The sequence below is a fragment of the Platalea leucorodia genome (assembly GCF_965183815.1).
Source record: "Platalea leucorodia genome assembly, chromosome: 4".
NCBI lineage: Eukaryota > Metazoa > Chordata > Aves > Pelecaniformes > Threskiornithidae > Platalea > Platalea leucorodia.
The window spans coordinates 91,432,425-91,449,194 of NC_138826.1; the positions used below are offsets into that span (position 1 = coordinate 91,432,425).

Below are 16,770 nucleotides of genomic sequence, written 5' to 3' on the forward strand. Positions count from 1 at the left end.
TAGTCTTTGAATCAGGGCATGACTTTTTAGTGTGATGGCTGCCTCGCTCAGATCATTCAGCTTTCAGTGGAATACAGGTCTTTTCTGTCTGTTCTGATGAATATTTAATCATCTCCTGAAATTGTAACACCTTCAACCAGAGGACTTAGAAAACTGCTATAATTCAAGAACAGATTGTGGCCAAAAGCTGAACATGAAGTAAAACTGTACTTTATTTCTAAAACTCACCTCTTCCAACATGTAGAAACCATATTCTGCAGTATGTCAGGACATTCACATGTGACTCCAAGCTAACTGAAACTAAGGCACAGCTTCTATGACAATCTTTTGTTATCACTTTGTCTGTGTAGATTTCAAATAATATGGTTTTCATAAATGGTCTTAAAGATCCATTTCACCTGCATTGAAAAATACTACTTTTGGTGTTAAAAGAGCTTAATGTTTTGTATTTAGATAATTTTCAGAATCAAGGATTTAGATGCAATCGGATTAAAATAAAATGTGGAAATACTGAAACAATTTCAGGTTGTTGGCAGTCTATCTACTTGCCTCACCAGTTATATTGCCCCATTGAGACTATACCTTGTGCTTCCATTCTACCCTCTGATTTGCACTTTTTCTTCCTATCTGCATTACACTGTTTCCATAGGACTGAATAATCATTGTGCCTTGTAGGAATATTCTATCTCCAATTGCCAGAGTCCAAAGGATAATGTGCTGGTGGAGGCAGTGACTACTACACACCCAGGGTGACGTAGATGTAGATATACACAGGAGAAAGGGCAGAAAAGGTGAGGTTCTGTGGAAGCTCAAGATGTCAAGATATCATTTGATTTTCATCAAATTTTCATTTGATAAAACCTAAATGAAGGTGTTTTTCTGTTTTGCTGTTGCTGAAACATTTTTTGGGGGTTTCAATGCATCTTGTGTTTGAATTGAACAAAATATTTGACCAAAAGAAAACGTCTTACTTCTTTTACAGACAGTATAAAATAGCAAAACAAAAGCCTAGTCTTAGTCCTCAAAAAATGAGAAGAAACAGCTGCTTCTGTACAAAATTCCTTTAGGACATAGGTCACCTGTGTTTAGATCTCTCTTTTTACCTTGAGAAATTTGATCATGTAGTGAAGGTGTGAATGGCTTGCTCCAAAGATTATCCCTTGATGCTTTTTCTGTTTTGTATCAAACATAATTACTCAGAGAAAGAGTGACTGCAGTCTGGTGGGTGGGACATTCACCTAGGAGGTAAAATATATATTTTTGATGTTGCAATGAATAATAAAGTTTTCTAGGGGCAACATTAGCTAAAGAATCTGAGAGTACCATATACTACTGCATACTCATTGGGATATTTTTCTGGAAGATGAAGGTTCATATTCCTTCAGCTACCTTCAAGGACTTGAATGTGGATATTCCATATCCTGGATGAATGACTTATGCAGTATTATTAAATTAAAAGTTCTGTTGCCCTGTCCTTCATTTTGTGTATTTAATTTATTTTTTTTCCTTCTCACAGTTGTCTAGGTGACCTCTGTTCAAATTTCTGCATAATTTTTAATCAATGAAACCGTATTTTCTCAGCAAGTACGCTATAGAACTTTCCTCCTGCTATAAAGAAATAAATTCTGTCCCTCTTTTAATGCATTTCAGAAGCTGAATAGAAGAGTTAGGATGTTTTTAAGTTTGTTTGAACTAAAATTCTCTTCTGGATTTGAACTTTGCTAAAGCACTGTGGTTCTCTGATCTCAAGTTTTAATGTGAGCTCATCTTTATTTTTATCCCCTACTTTTCAGATCATTAATGCATATATACCTATTGGCATCACTCGAGCCAGAAGACAACAATAATAAAACATAGCATAGCATTATTGAACAGTATTTGGCAACGATCATATATAGAGGAACAGGCTAAAATAGAAAAAAAATAGTTACATTGAGGCTCAGAGAAGAACTTTTTTTAGTGTAGAGGCTCCTTCTCATACTGCAGGTAGATGAGTATTTCTGAATTACAGCAATCATGAGAAATGTCCCATTTATCTTTTGCCTCACGTAAAAGATTTTCATTATAGCTGAACAAAGAACTGATATTTGATGAGCTTAATCTGGCTGCAAATATATAGTGGTTTATATTTATGGGAGCAATACATTTTGGGTGAGTTGCTTTCCCACTACATTCCATTGTTTGTTCATGTAAATGCTTTGCACTTCTTGCAGTCAATGAGGTGATGAATAGTTCGAGATAACTGCTAAACTTTCAGTTCATGCATACAACATAGGTTCATCAGCTCTATTTTACCTTTGGTGAAGTACAGTGAAAACATAGGATTCAGAAATGACACTGGTCTCATTTAGTGTGCAAAAAAGTCCCCTTTAAACACTTACTTTCTTTCAACTAGATTTTGGTCCTCCTTGTTCTACTGAAGAAGCTTGAATTGCCGCTATCAAATACAATATCTTACACTAGATATACAAGAGCAACCCAGCTACCACTGAAAATACCTAAAGACAATAACTTTACAAATTCATGGCTCTTCTTTTTTCCAGAAATATGTCCATGAGAATTCAGCCTCATTCCTGCCATTCACAGGAGGCTGAGTCTTAGCAGCATTTGGGTTTGACAGTGAAAGCAAAATATGCATTGCTGTGATACCAGCAAAAGAGGAAGGGACACCTACTATTACCTATTAAAAAACAGAAGAAAACAAAACAAGCAGTCTTATTTAATACACTTTTATTTTCATTTATCTTAGTGGCTTTTTGTTTAAGATATGTATTTCTGTGGTAACTAAGTTTCATTGTTTAGGCAGCATTTTTTAATTCGCTTGTGGGCTAAGCCATCTTGATCTTGAAATTTCAGTTTCATTTGTCTCTGTGAAACTTCAAAACGTATGTAGGGAAATGAGGGGAAAATTCCCATTTCCAGAATTTGTGACTTGTTTTATGCAAATTCTTTACATTCCCAGTTGGGTGTTTCTATTAATTAGACATGAACGACAATGATGTAAGTGAATTTATCATAGTTAATGTAGCTATTCAGAACAAATTTTCCATACAGCATCTGTAGATAATTTGAAAAAAGAAGCATAAAATAAATAGGTAACCTCCACTGATTATTTCCAAACCAAAAATTTGGCAATACTTGCCAAACCTGATTGACCAGGAATTTAGGTTCATCTTTCTCAAGTTCTCAAGGCTTTCATACATGAAAATGGATCCTTTTGTTTTGTTACCTTTAGAAATCATATTTTCTCTGCAACTATAAAGGATAATTAAAATTGCAGTTCTTATCTAATTATTGGACTCTGGAAGCTTTCAGAGAAACACCAAATATCAAAGGATTCAAGAAAAGACTGGGAGGGCTGTGCTTGCTTCACTGTGCAATAGGGTACTGAAATGGAGGCCCATTGTTAGCAATCACAACGGCAAATTATGCAAGGAGGAATATAAAAACAGCAAACATCCTTTCTTGTATTAGTGTCATAGAAGAGCTTTCAGCTTTTACTGTCAAGGATTATGGAAAATGCAAGGCAGTGGTTAAAATTAACTGATGCAGAAGGAAATATACGTGTTGGCTTAGACTGAGCTTTGTTTCTCTTCAAGTTATGAAAACTGGTGATTTTCCAAAATTACAACAATATGTGTAATGAACTTCTGATCTCAGTATGATACATATAGCTTCCTGCAAGTCTAGAAAACACATAATCATTTCCTTTGATGGTGATGGAAGTGCAATATCTATAATTGTGTCTGAAATGGTATTGAACTATTATTATATCAGTTTTTTCTTAGTAATGTACGTACAGTATTATACCTGTGCTCTAGTAAATTATAATGCTCCCTTATTAAAATTAAATAATGATTTCACAGAAACAACCTTCTAAACGTTTCTCTCTCACCATTTATCTTCAGAAGTTTGGGCAATGTTCTGCTGTCTTTCATTTTATGGCTCTTCTGATGTTTTACTAGCTAGTTCTCATTCTTATCTAAAGACCCTTTTCAAGTCTTGCACATTTAGAGAACAATGCTCTCTTAGTATAGGAGACACATGGAAAGCCTTTCTAAGACAGCACTAAAAGAATCATAGTGGACTGTACTGCTCTTGTATTTTACCAAATTTAGATTGTTACTGACAGCAGAATAGGCATTACTTGGCTTAGTTCCTGGACAGTTCCAATTAATTATTCTAAAATGAAGAATGAAAAGAAAAAAAAAAAAAGCTCTTTTTAATCATAAATACTACAAAAACTGGCTGTAACCCCTTCTTTTGAAACAAGATGCATGGAATCCTGAACATCTTTGTGTCTAATACTTGTGCTGTTAATGCAATTGCTATGAACATATAATGACATAACCCTCTTTAATAATGAAATACAAATGAAAGTAAATATTTTTTTTGTTCCACTGAGCATGCATAAGAATGCAAATGCAGAGTTTGTTAGAAACAGTTAATCCTGTTGTAAATATGGTAACATCTGAGGATTTTCTTGGTCAAATCTGTATTAGGGAACAAAAACCCTCTTGAGTCAGATTTAATTTACTCTAATAAACTTCTAATTTAAGGACAGTTTACAATGCTAGGCTGGAATAAAAGAATTATAATCTAATTATGAATACGACCTTTATTTTTTTGGATAAAGTCAACTGAAATGTACTTGGGCTCTGTCCTTAACTGAAGTCCTGTCTACCAGGGCAACATAAAGCCAGTGCCATCCCTCTGGGCCAGGGGACATAGTGGGATGGGCAGGGCAGGTCCTTGCTGGCCAGGGCCTGTCCCACCTCCAGTCAGTAATTTCTTAGGCTTTCTCTTTTGGCCAATTGTTTTCTGTTGTTCACCTAAAAGGGTCAACCTACACATCTTAAAAGTGTGGTTATTCGTAGCTTGGCTACCAGACGCAGGGAAAAACTGTCAATAATCCAATGGCTGAGAATGGCATGTATGGAGCTAGTAAAGTATCCAGTTTGACAGTTTTACAATGAATTGTACTTTCCTTTGACAGTAGAGTTGCTCGTAGATTAGGTAGTACTCAGTGTGAAAAAAGACTGCAAAGCTCTTGTCTTTGATTTTCTGCATTGAAAGACAAGGGTTTTGCTGTTTCACAAAAAGGAGCTATTCACTGAGTAATTTGAAGTAATTTATTCTGTACTCTATGCTCTAAATTAGGGGGCTGTACCGCAGGTAGCTGTTCCCTGATTTTGGCACACAAGCTGTCCTTCCCTTTGCTGTGGTGTCACAGTAGGAATAATGGCCCTAAAATGCAGATCAGAACTTGTCTGAGGGCCTCCTGAGTGACAGGTCCCTTTCAACGTGCTGTTGAGGTTTGCTGAGGATCAGAAAATGCTTTTCAGATTAATCACAACCAAAAGGGCATCTCATCCAAGTATAAAATAATGATGATAATTATCTCCTTCCTCATGAGATTATAGGGCTGTGTCTACATTAGCAAATAGTTTATCCCTACAGAAGCGATTTTGGAGACCCAAACTGTTGTTGCTGAGGGCACAATGTTCACGTTATATTCATTTAGTGGAGAAGGTAGTTGTTTTCAACTAGCTTTTGTCCCCTGAACTGAACACTCCTAAACTGTTGAGGTGCATTAGATACACTCTCAGGTTTGTCTTCTGCTTTATTTTCATCTAAAAGGGATTAATTTCATGTCCTCCAGAATCATTCCATGATGTGATCCAGATCATAGTAAATGGAGGCAACTTGAAAATTTGTTTGAAAAGTGAAGTCAAGCTCCAAACTGAAATGCTAACATAAATGCACCTCGTTAAGTGTCTCTGATCCAGGGCACTAGAGAAACAGAACACTATTTATTGGTTTGTTTTGTCATTCACCCTCCTATTGTGCTCTACCTGCAAATCCCAAGCTACATATCATGCAGCAGGAAGACGAGTATAGACTTTTAGGAAGTGAAGGTTATGACTGGCTATTTAAATGAGCTCCTGGCCATATTAAAATGCCATTGCAAGGCTGGCATAGTACATACCAAAGTGAGTGCATTGTTTCTGGAGGTACACTCGCTTGGATGAAACTCAGGATTTTATGGTCAATATGGTTTTTATATAGCTGCCGGTACCCTCCAAAAGAGGATGTTTGAAAAGGGGCTGGGAAATTGATTTGATTTTTCAAGGAAGACTGGGTGCCATTTAGATACTTCAGCCATCATTAAGCAAATCCTGACCTGACTTCAATCCATTCCTAGCAAGCCATCACAGGAATACTCTGAATTTTTTTTCATTATGAGCTGGTTATTAATAATTTCTTACTGTTTCAGAACACTGATGAGGAAATAGAGACTGAGAGGAGACTTCAAAATTGTGTGGCATATAGCATGATTCTCAAGACAGTTATTACAGTTCATGTGACAGATTAGATGATAGCATACCAGGGCCAGAAAAACACCAATATTTGATAAAACCCTGTGCATAGACAGAAAAGCTGCTGTATTTTTCTACAAGTAATTTAAAAATTCAAATTTTCCTTGTGTGCCTATGTGGGCATACCTCTGCTGAGTACAAGGCTCTGTATCTGGATTAGCCACTGGACGTTGTGTTCTATTTCCCAGCTGGTACCTGAAGGTTTTTTGTGCAGCCTGACTTCCTTTCTTTAGCATCTCTCAGAGTAAAAGAAGTCTTTTCCTATGCACTAGCTCGAGAATAGAGATTTGCATTATGTACCAGATCCATATTTTGGAAGATCCTAGTCTAACTTTGGTCTCACTCTTTTTTTTCCCTGGAAGTGGTGCCTATGGTGGCTGTGATGAATGAGCACGTGTTAGGATTTGACATTAAAAGTACAGAGGAATGTGTTCCAACTGTGTTTCAACTAGGTTTACTCCCAGTCAACAACTCTCCTGTCTTCCTAGTGTATTATGTCAGCTCTTAGAGATATTTTGGTCATTGCACAAGTAGGCTTCATATTTTTCTGTGATTTGAGCAACCTGTCATTTTTTATTTACACTTGAACCTTTGCCTTCAAATGTGGCCCAAAATGTGTAGGAGGCAGGTATAAAACACAGATTGGGCTCAGACCTACCTATTATTTTCAGAAGTGCTACTATGTCTATAATTGTCATGAAAATAGAGGGGAACTTAGTCTGAGTCTTGTTTCCCTGGTCATCTGCAGAGGTCTGTCACAGTGTTATTTGCCAGAAGAATTCTTTGGAAAAACAAAATTTAATCTTCAGTAGGGAAGTCATGCAGTAGAATCTGAATGGTTCCTGTGAACATACTAAATTTCAGGTCTGGCAAGTTCGTGTAATATAACCATAGCACTTCATCCATATTCTTACATCCATGTATTGCTTGAAAGACATTATGTTTAAGACAGTAGTCACTTTAAATGGATTTAATAATAACAGAAACTTTTAAGTTCATGTATTCACACTCTTAAAATACTTCTAATGGTATTGTTTCTTCTGTTACTATCTTAAAATGCTTAATAAATTTTTGAAAGTACGTAGTTTTTGTTTTCTACATTTGGACTCTTGTGGAAAACAAGACTCCTTCATATCTTGACAATTGTGATGCTTGCCAGTTTTACGTTTCCATGATGTCAATGTTAAAAACAGGATGACAATAGGAAGATTTTCAATTTAAAGCAAGAGTGATAGAAAAGAGAGTGAGTTCTAAAAAAGTGAGAGAGTCTTAATCATGGAGTAGTTACCCATGCTCAACAGTACGACTTTAATTCACTGAAGTTAGTCACAAAGCAATTTTAGTACTGAATGGTCCACCAATACAGCACTGTGTTTGGGTCATCTTAAATTTTACGACACAGAGATGGCAATTATGCCCTGAAGATGTTGAAAAATAAGGAGGAATATTCATCTTAATCAAATGTTCATCAGCATGGCCAATTTTTGGATAGAACCCAGCATGGGTTCAGGTCATTAGTGAGGAGCCTCACATTTTTTTTTCACATAGGATATCACAGAGAGAAATGCTATGACTTTTGTTTTTTTGAGGAGAGTGAAATGACTTGGAAAAAACACTACACTAATGCACTTGGAAAGAATGTGCGTATAGTTTTCTTTGTGAAAAAACTAGCACTTGACTTCCTGTACTAATGTACAAAAAAGGAATCATGATATTGATATAGAGACAACACCAGAAGAGACTTCCTGAATTGCTGAGTGTCCTGATCCCGCCTGCCGGCAAGATATCATCTAACCTATTTCTTATGGATATGTTTCTTGCCCTCACTGTGTTTACTTCCTTTCCTTGGTTTCTCTGTTTCCCTTCAGCCTTTGCTTTGTTCCACAAGCCAGGTTCTTTCAAACTCCTCCTGTGGTAGAGTCTTCATTCCTGTGACCATCATAGAAGACTGTCCCCATATGTTTTGTGGGTTCAGTTTTTCTTTCATGAAGATGGATGGCCAGAATTTGATAGATTATTTTGAATGATAGTTTAAGAAAATTCATACTTGTCCTTCTGTCTCTTTATTAGAAATATTTGATTTAGTAACTTATAGGATTTGCCTTATTCACAGCCATCTCATGTCATATTGATACCGATGTGCTCTTGGTGATCAGCTAAAATAAACGTTGTTTTTTACATGTGTTGTTTCAAATGATGAATTCTCAACTTGTAGCAGAAATGCTATTAATCCCTGATACTTCCTTTCAGTACTACTTGCTGTTATCACACCTGGATCCGCCTTTCAATTCTTATAGTAATCCACTGAGTCTTCAGCTTAATGTGTAAGTTCCGGAGTGACACTGTAGAAGATGCTTTATCTAAATCCAGACAAATTATATCTACTTCATTTCTTTGCCTGGAAAATCAGTTATCTTATCAAAAAAGCTGTCAAGTTAGTCTGGCACAATCTACCCTTGGTAACACTGCTACATTTTATCCTATGTTCTATTTACTTCTCTGTCTTTAATTTATCCTTTTCTTCAAAGCCTGTTCTAAGCTCTTGCAAACTGAAGAGGTCAGACTAATAGGCTTACGCTTGCCCAGATCATTTTTGTCCTTGCTTTTAAGTATGGGCACTTCAGCTGCCATTCTCCACTAATATTTGGTGCTTTCTCTGCCTTGATAGCTTTGGAGGCTTATCTCTGCCACTGGATTGGCCTTTATGAAATCACAGTATACCTAGTGATTCAGGTCTCAGTGAAACATTTTGTTCAAAGCCCATTGACTGTTATCCTTTTTTTTTTTTTTCAGTTAAACTTTTGATTGGTTAGTGAGATATGAATAAAGAATATTTAAATAACCATCTGCAAGAGGATCACATGTAAGATATAAGCAAATACTACTGCCGTGATGATTAAGTGAATAGATAGTACCCCCTACAACTTAAAGCTCCCTTAAGCACAGAAACTGGGAGAGAAAGAGTTTAAAGTGGCATAATAATATCAGAGAAAATTATGTGAATTGGAGCCTAAGTGCTTTCTAATACTGAACACTTAACTGTGAGAGCTTATTTCACAAGGGGGTAAGACATCATTGGGCAGATTAAAGATATTAGAATACCTTGGGTGTTTAAATATTCTGTAATGTTTTATGTTAGCATTTAAAACCACAATGAATGGCATGTGCAGGTCTACTGCTAGATTATTACTATTAGTTTTATATTTTCATAAATACATAGAAGTACAGAATCTAACCCCACAAAAATTCATGACATTTTCTTTCTGTGTATTTAGTAATGTGTCAGCGTCAATGTTCATCAGGTTAACACTCTTTTGCTGGTCCTGATGTAATGACCAAGAAAGACATTTAATATATACACAGTTAAATACATCTGTATTTTTTGACGTGAAGCTGGCCAGGAGGACCGTGCATTTCTTGTTTACTCTTTGCTTTCTTTATGGCTTTCAGTTAGGTGTTGCATCTGAAAATTAATGAAGGTGAAAATAAGAATCAATTGTGTCTACAAATAACTGGTGTTAATCTGGAAGCAGGGGAGATTAACATTGATAGCAGTTTAGAGGGAAGGCCATTCATCGTATCATCTGTGTTTTCAAGGCGATATCATCACAACCATACATACCCTTTTGGAAGAAAAAAGTTTCCCCCATGATCTCTCAGGGTTTCTAGCTGTGAGGTGGCATGCAGCTAGGTGGCTAAAGCATTTTATATCTCTGGCAATTTAAGCATCCATGCTTATCAGATTTTGGAAACAATAATATATATGTAAATTTCACACCCAAGTGCTATGAGATACTGTCAGCAAATGTAATTACCTGTATGCGCATCTCTCTCCAGTTTCCTGCTACTGGAAAACTAATTGCAGTATGTAAAAAAAAATGTTTTTTGGTTTATTGCGTATTTTCATGTATTCCATAACTTTTTATTCTTCAGATATTTGAGATATTTTCTTTTCTTGAAACTGTCTCTTCTTATAAAAGCTCACTCGCTAATCATTTTTCCAGAACTCATGTTGAGTACATACATCTCTGTTTGGGAAAGTATGTGCTTAAATTTAAGTATGTGCTTAAGTCACACTGATTTAAATAAAAGACAAGTATGGGCATGCATGTCAATCATATGTACTTTTGGGAAGAAGAATTCATTTGCCTTAGTGTCTTAAGTCTTAGCACAGTAGCCTTTCAAAAGCCCTCCTTATGGCATTAAGTCTAAAGTTCTTCAGTCTGCTTCCACTGGTACACTTCAGCTGAAAGTAACAGTGACAATGTTACTGTATTGATCTGCCAACAATGCTTTAACTATTTCCAAATATTTCTCTATAGCGGGGCTAAGCTCTCTAGGGCTACTTATTCTGCTATTAAAGGATCCACACTGGTAAACAACAACTTTTTGAAAAAAACCCCAACAAAAGCCACTCCTTTTGCTTTGCATACAGAGATTTCCTGTGTGACTCCTACGTAAGACCCACATGCTTTGCTAGGCTAAATGCCTATTCTCTTTCTTTCCTTGCTCACCTAGATCAAAGAAAGTAGCTTATGAGAACAGGTCTGTGTTTTTCCCCCAGCTTCATTTCAGAATCAGAATGCACTTTGTGTCTGTTACAGGCGGTGATGTATGAAGCAGAAAGAAGATTGATTTTCACAAGCTACCTTGTACCTGAAGTAATGAGAGTGGCAAATTACTTGTTCACTGAGCAAACATGACAGGAGTGTCATAGAGGGAATTTATATATATGCAAACACATGGGGGTCACATCGGTGTTACTTTTACAAAGTGACCTTATCCACCGGAGGGGCATTTTAAAATCTGCATTAGCTTACACAGGAAAGGCTAAATAAAACTGCAAATACCTGCATTGTGTGGGATGTAGAAACTAACACAACTAATAAATAATGTAAGATTCAACACAGTACAGAACATAATTTAAATGGCTGCATTATTTCTGTACAAGAGACTCGGGGTCAGAAGTGATTTCTACTACTCATTTAGGGTTTTTCTGAAGTAGCAAATAAAATATTTGTCGTAAAAAGAAAAGTAAGAGAACATGGGACTAATTTTCTATCAGTTTTTTTCTCTTAAACATTTCATCAGGATTCAGTAGAGAAATAGGCTTATGCTTCTCTTTATGAACACTTGCATTCGTAGGGTGCATGTGTTTGCAGAAGACAAATGGATCTTACTGACACTGAAAGTTTCGACGTATGTAAAGCAGGAATGAATGAATTTTGAACAGCTTCACAGAAGCTGATGTTTGTAAAGAAAAGAAAGAAATGGAGCAACAGAGAAAAATGCTGTTACTCCTAGGAAACAGATGAGAATTTTATTTGTGTATAATCTCTTAAGGGAAGAATGAAAGCTATTGTTTCCTTACATTTTTTTCTCCTCAACAATAAAGATTACATAAGGTTACACTTCACTTAAAATAGGAAAGCAAGGCAATTTAGCACTGGCCGTACAAAGTAAGGTAATTCCCATGTGATTCTCCTCTGTTTCTGAACTGTTGGAAAGGTGGCTCATCTCAAGCTCAGAAGCAAAGAAGGAAGGAAGTGGAAACTCAGAAGATTATGAATGCTACATTGCTGCAGTGAAATTGAAAATACACATCTGCAGTTTCAGTACCGTCGAATAGTTGGGCCACATCTGCTGTTGGGAGGGGGCTGACAGTGAGATGGAGGAGTGATGCGGAGAGCTGGTGCAACCTATTGGTGTATTCACAGTTTGAGCCATGGAGGCCAGGGAGAAGGATTTCTGCTGACACAGCAGTTTGTAAAGCTTCTCTGCAGCATCAGATGTGGTTTCACCCTGAGAAAATAATCCTGCCATTTTTAACCTACTTTTGTCACTAATCACTAAGACAGTCTGTTCCTGAGTCCATGATACCAGACTGGTGATGGTCTCATGGAGTGTGCTTCAGGTAAAAGGAATCTTATGGAGCAAAAATAACAAATGCTATGGATTTATTCATTGTGTTACAGTGTTAGTGAAGAGCTGGTCACGGCAGAGTCATCTCACACTCAGACACTGCCTGTTTGAATTACGTGGGTGACATCTTTTTGTTTTATTTTGAATGTGTCTCTGGAATCACGAAAGGAGCTATCTTTCTTTTTCCTTGTCTCTAAGCACATTGAAAAATGAACTCAAACATGGCAGCTTTTCATATCCTCTTTTGCATGAAAGTGCTGAGAATTCCTTCGGCTTATTTCCAATATGTTGGGGTCAGAAACTAGAAGGAAATTTTTGTTAACACATAAAGTTTGCATTTTTGTGTAAAATTGATTTTCAAATGTAGGCATCTCCTATAGCATGGTTGTTTTCAGTTTTGATCACCTTTGGCTTATATGCCATTATTGAAGGCCGTAAGGATCACAGCAAGGGAGAAGTTCTGCAGAAAGGAAGGTAAATAGAAGAGGAAAATGTCTCACAGAGAAAACCATTCAGGTTAATAGCTATAGTTTTTCTGTGAAGCTCTGCATCACCTCTAGTAAAAGTAGACCTCATTTCAGAGCTCATTTGTTCTATTTAACACAGCCTGTTATGTTAGTGTAATAACAGTACGGTAATGGACTGAATTTTATTTCCTGGATGCACTTACTTGACATGGATCAGGGTTGCAAGAGGCTAATAGTTATGTTTCAGAGCTGAGGTCAAATGCTATCTAGTTCCAGTGTCTTCTCAGTGCTGTATCATGGGCTGTTTTGCAAATCCACAAAAAATAACTAGCATCAGCTTTTCTGAGCCCAGGTGATAATGCATGCACTCAGATACTGAGCATATCTCATGGCCTCTCCTGGTTATCTAGCTGTTTGCCTGCTTTGCTGATGAGGTACATCCATCCCAACCCCCTGAGTTTCTTGGACTACAAACCCTTCATTTTTTATTTCTAGGCCTGTGTTGCTATGGTGTGGCTTCTGTGTGTGTAGCAGGACTGCTGCGAGCAGAGTGCTTCGTACCTTGTTTGTGCTCATGCAGCCACTGGTCTGTCCTTGGACTGACCGTTGTGAGTGGCCAACATGCACACAACTGCAGGTCTAGTGTTATACTGCATAATTAGTTTGAAACTTAACATCATCTTCCATTTTTTTCTTATTTGAGCTGCTGTATGTTATGAATGCACTAAATGCTGACATATTTTTTTGTACTTCTGCTGATGCCCTCTGGACTATTAGTCCCAAGCTAGAACTGCTACTTGCACTGACTTTTCTGTTAATTGTGCCTATTTTCGTCCTTCTAAAGGTGAATACCACAAATACATAATGCAGAATAGTGTAATAGGCTTGTGGTACAGAAATGGTGTATTGTTTTTGTCATGATTGGAAAACCTGGCAATGGCACTGAGCCCAGATTTTCTGCGTCAAAGCTGAAACCTTTCCTTTACTTTGCAGAACAGTCTCTTCTATATTCAGTGCTGGCTTACTCCTCTTTGGTTTGCCGGGCTGTGGGCAGAGGTTTGTATCTTCACTCTGCCACCTACCCTGAGGGGCTGCTGTTCACAGGCAGATAGGTTGGTTTTCTCTCTTTCCCTCTGCCACTACTGTTTTTCCTTATGTATTTGCATTTTCTGCTGTGCATTTGCTGCCAGCCTCGCAGCACAGTGGGTGAATCTGGCATCATCAGAGTACAGGAAGGCACTGTATTAGATTCAACTTTGCTTAATGGTGCAAGTCCCACTGGGTTTTGAGCAGTGTTGGGTAGGTGAGGAAGAAAGATTTGATTTTAATGTGAGGTGACTTGGCAGCAGCATCATAACAGGTGTGGTATGAGAATCCAGGAGTGAAACAGTTAATTCATATTCTGTTCACAGAGATAGCTGTGAAAGAACATATGCTGAATGTGCATTCCAGTTTCATTTTTTTGTTCTTATTTACAGTGACAAATAATATATTTCCCGTTAGATTTGAGTGCTTCATAAACCTGGAGCTGATGATGAATATGCAGTTTACACTCCAAAGGCGCTGGAATCAGTGCAAGAAGGCAGAGCTTGGTGTGGTTCACAGCACACTGTGACCTCCACTGTGATTATTAATCAGTCAGGCTTTCAGGGGCACATCCACCATCCTAGATATTACACTAGCTTACTCCTCTTTCTTTTTCCCTGACAAATGTCATATCTGAACCTCTGGGAAACACACTGTAGATGTGTGACTTCTGTCAAAGGATGCTGAGTTCTGCTCTTCAGGTTTAAAAGGGTTTCGTACATTCCTCAGTGGGTTCTTAATTTGAGTCGTAGTGTTTTGTTACACACAGCCTGGTGTGGAAACTTCCCAGTGCTTAACAAGATCTCATCAATCTCCTGGAGAGCAACATTGGCAGTTCTGGGGGAAGTGGTCTGGTTACAAGTCTGGAAATCATGAGTGGAATTGCGGGGTGTGTGGGGGTTACTTTATCAGCGTGTGGTGTTCTGTTAGAAAGCAATTTGCTCAGAGGAAAGGAATCGCTTTGAAGGAATGGAAAGAGATTTGGGACTTCGAACAGGCTACTGGTTAATTCTGTATTAGAGCAGTCTGCCTTTCACAGAGTTGTGGTTGCCCAAGATAGTGTTGTACACAGAGCAAAAGAGATGCTCTTAAATTCCTTTGGGCTTTTTATGAACATAATAGGAGACACGTGCAGCCATACTGAAGCAATACAGTTTTTTCTGCTCAGAAGGGAACCCTAGTTCCAGGCATTACAAAACAGCAATAATTTTGTTCAAGTGATCAAATTTGCAGCTTTTCTAGTATAAGTGATTTGAAATAGTCATCATCGCCCTATTGACCTATGAGCAGAAACATGACCATCATGCAGAGCTGTTTCTTAGCCAGCTCCCTAGGGCTCTTCCACAGAGAATGAAAAGTGATGGAAGGTTTCATTATTATACCTCTTGCCACTCTCTGCACAACTGTAATCCTTAAGCACAAGAGCCTACATTCCTGAACTTGTCTTTTTGGTAGGTGGAGGGATATTTTGTGTTTGGAGGAGGTTACTGAGAAATAAGTCATGTGTTACCTTGTGCTTAAACCACCATGGTGTCTTGCTGTCACAGTGAAAACATACAGAACAAGATGAGGGTAGCTGTGTGCAATTTCCCTTGGTGCAGTAAATCAAATCTTTTCATTACCCAAAGATCGACAGGAGAGAGACTAGTGAATCTGCCCTGCTCGAGTCCATGTTTCCAAACCACTCATGTCTTCCTAACAGGATTTCTCTGTAGGAGGGTTTGTACATGTGCTGGAGGTCTACTCAAATCTGTTATCACCTTATGACTTGTGGTCACAATCCAAAAAGGGTTGCAATCCCAAAAGCTAAAAACTCTGCCGCATGGTCAGAGAGAACCACATTGACCATGACTGGCCCCATACACACTAGTGGAACTGCTCTGTACATTAAAACCTGCTGCATAGCTGCATGGATTCATCCTTCTTGCAAGCTTTGGAGTCTGCTCTGATTATGAACACCGCTTGTGCCTTGAGAGAAATGTGATGAAAATGTGATGAGTGGAGGTATTGAATTCTCCTGGTACTGACCAGGGTGGAGGAACATTGGCAGACCAGGGAGGGAGGTTATACTGATGCTCTATATGATGTACCACATTTAGAGCTAAGCAGAATTTAACACTTAAGGGTTGTCAGCCAGACACATAAAAACTTCTTGAATTCTCCTTAAATTAAGACAAAAAATGTTTTTTAAAGAAGTCTTAAGATAAATACTTACTTTTTGTGTATTTTTGTTTTCAGGATGAATAAGAGATACTTGCAGAAAGCAACAAAAGGAAAACTGCTAATAATAATATTTGTTGTAACACTGTGGGGGAAATTAGCATCCGGGGCAAATCATCATAAAGGTAAGAAATTCTGTTCTATTCTATTATACTGTCATATCTGTGGCCTCTGTCAACAAATTCAGAAGTGTTCAGACTATGCAACCTTTTTTCCTTATGTGTATTTGTGTCTCCTGGTATTGGTCCACTAACCAGTACCAAAGAAGAAGAGTTTTCAATGGATAGACTTTCATTAATTTCTTGAGAATTTAAGTATTTCAGTCCCATTTTCAGCATTCTCTGTTTTTAGGTCATTTTGTAATGATAGCACAGTTGAAAAGATGGTTAAAAATGATCATAAAGTAAAAAAATCAAATAATGAATACTGCTTGTCTCATAAAAATAGATATATCAGATAGCACATATGTGTGCTACAGATGAATTCTTGGAATGAACCTTAGAAAGAAACAATTTTTAGTAACATGTATGCTGCTACTGTGTGCAGTTATCTGTCAAGGGTAACTTCATGGATAATATGTGCTGAATGTGATTGTTTCATCACCAAAAAAAGACCGTTGCTTTGCAGTGTTTTCTGTCTTCTATGCTTCATTCCTAACACCAGACCAGGAACTTCAGTAGCTTGTGACAATGTGC

At 37.5% G+C, this 16,770-nt stretch overlaps 1 protein-coding gene across 1 annotated transcript in view; it reads left to right on the forward strand.

Moving 5' to 3' along the window:
• The window catches only part of TAFA2 (TAFA chemokine like family member 2), a gene marked incomplete at its 3' end in the record, with an annotated part of 83,731 nt that overhangs the window by 14,579 nt on the left and 52,382 nt on the right, over positions 1–16,770 (forward strand). The window contains exon 2 of the mRNA XM_082310215.1: positions 16,094–16,200. Within this exon, the coding sequence (XP_082166341.1) occupies positions 16,095–16,200 (106 nt within the window). The 5' untranslated portion in view covers position 16,094. The remainder of the gene's footprint in view (positions 1–16,093; positions 16,201–16,770) is intronic.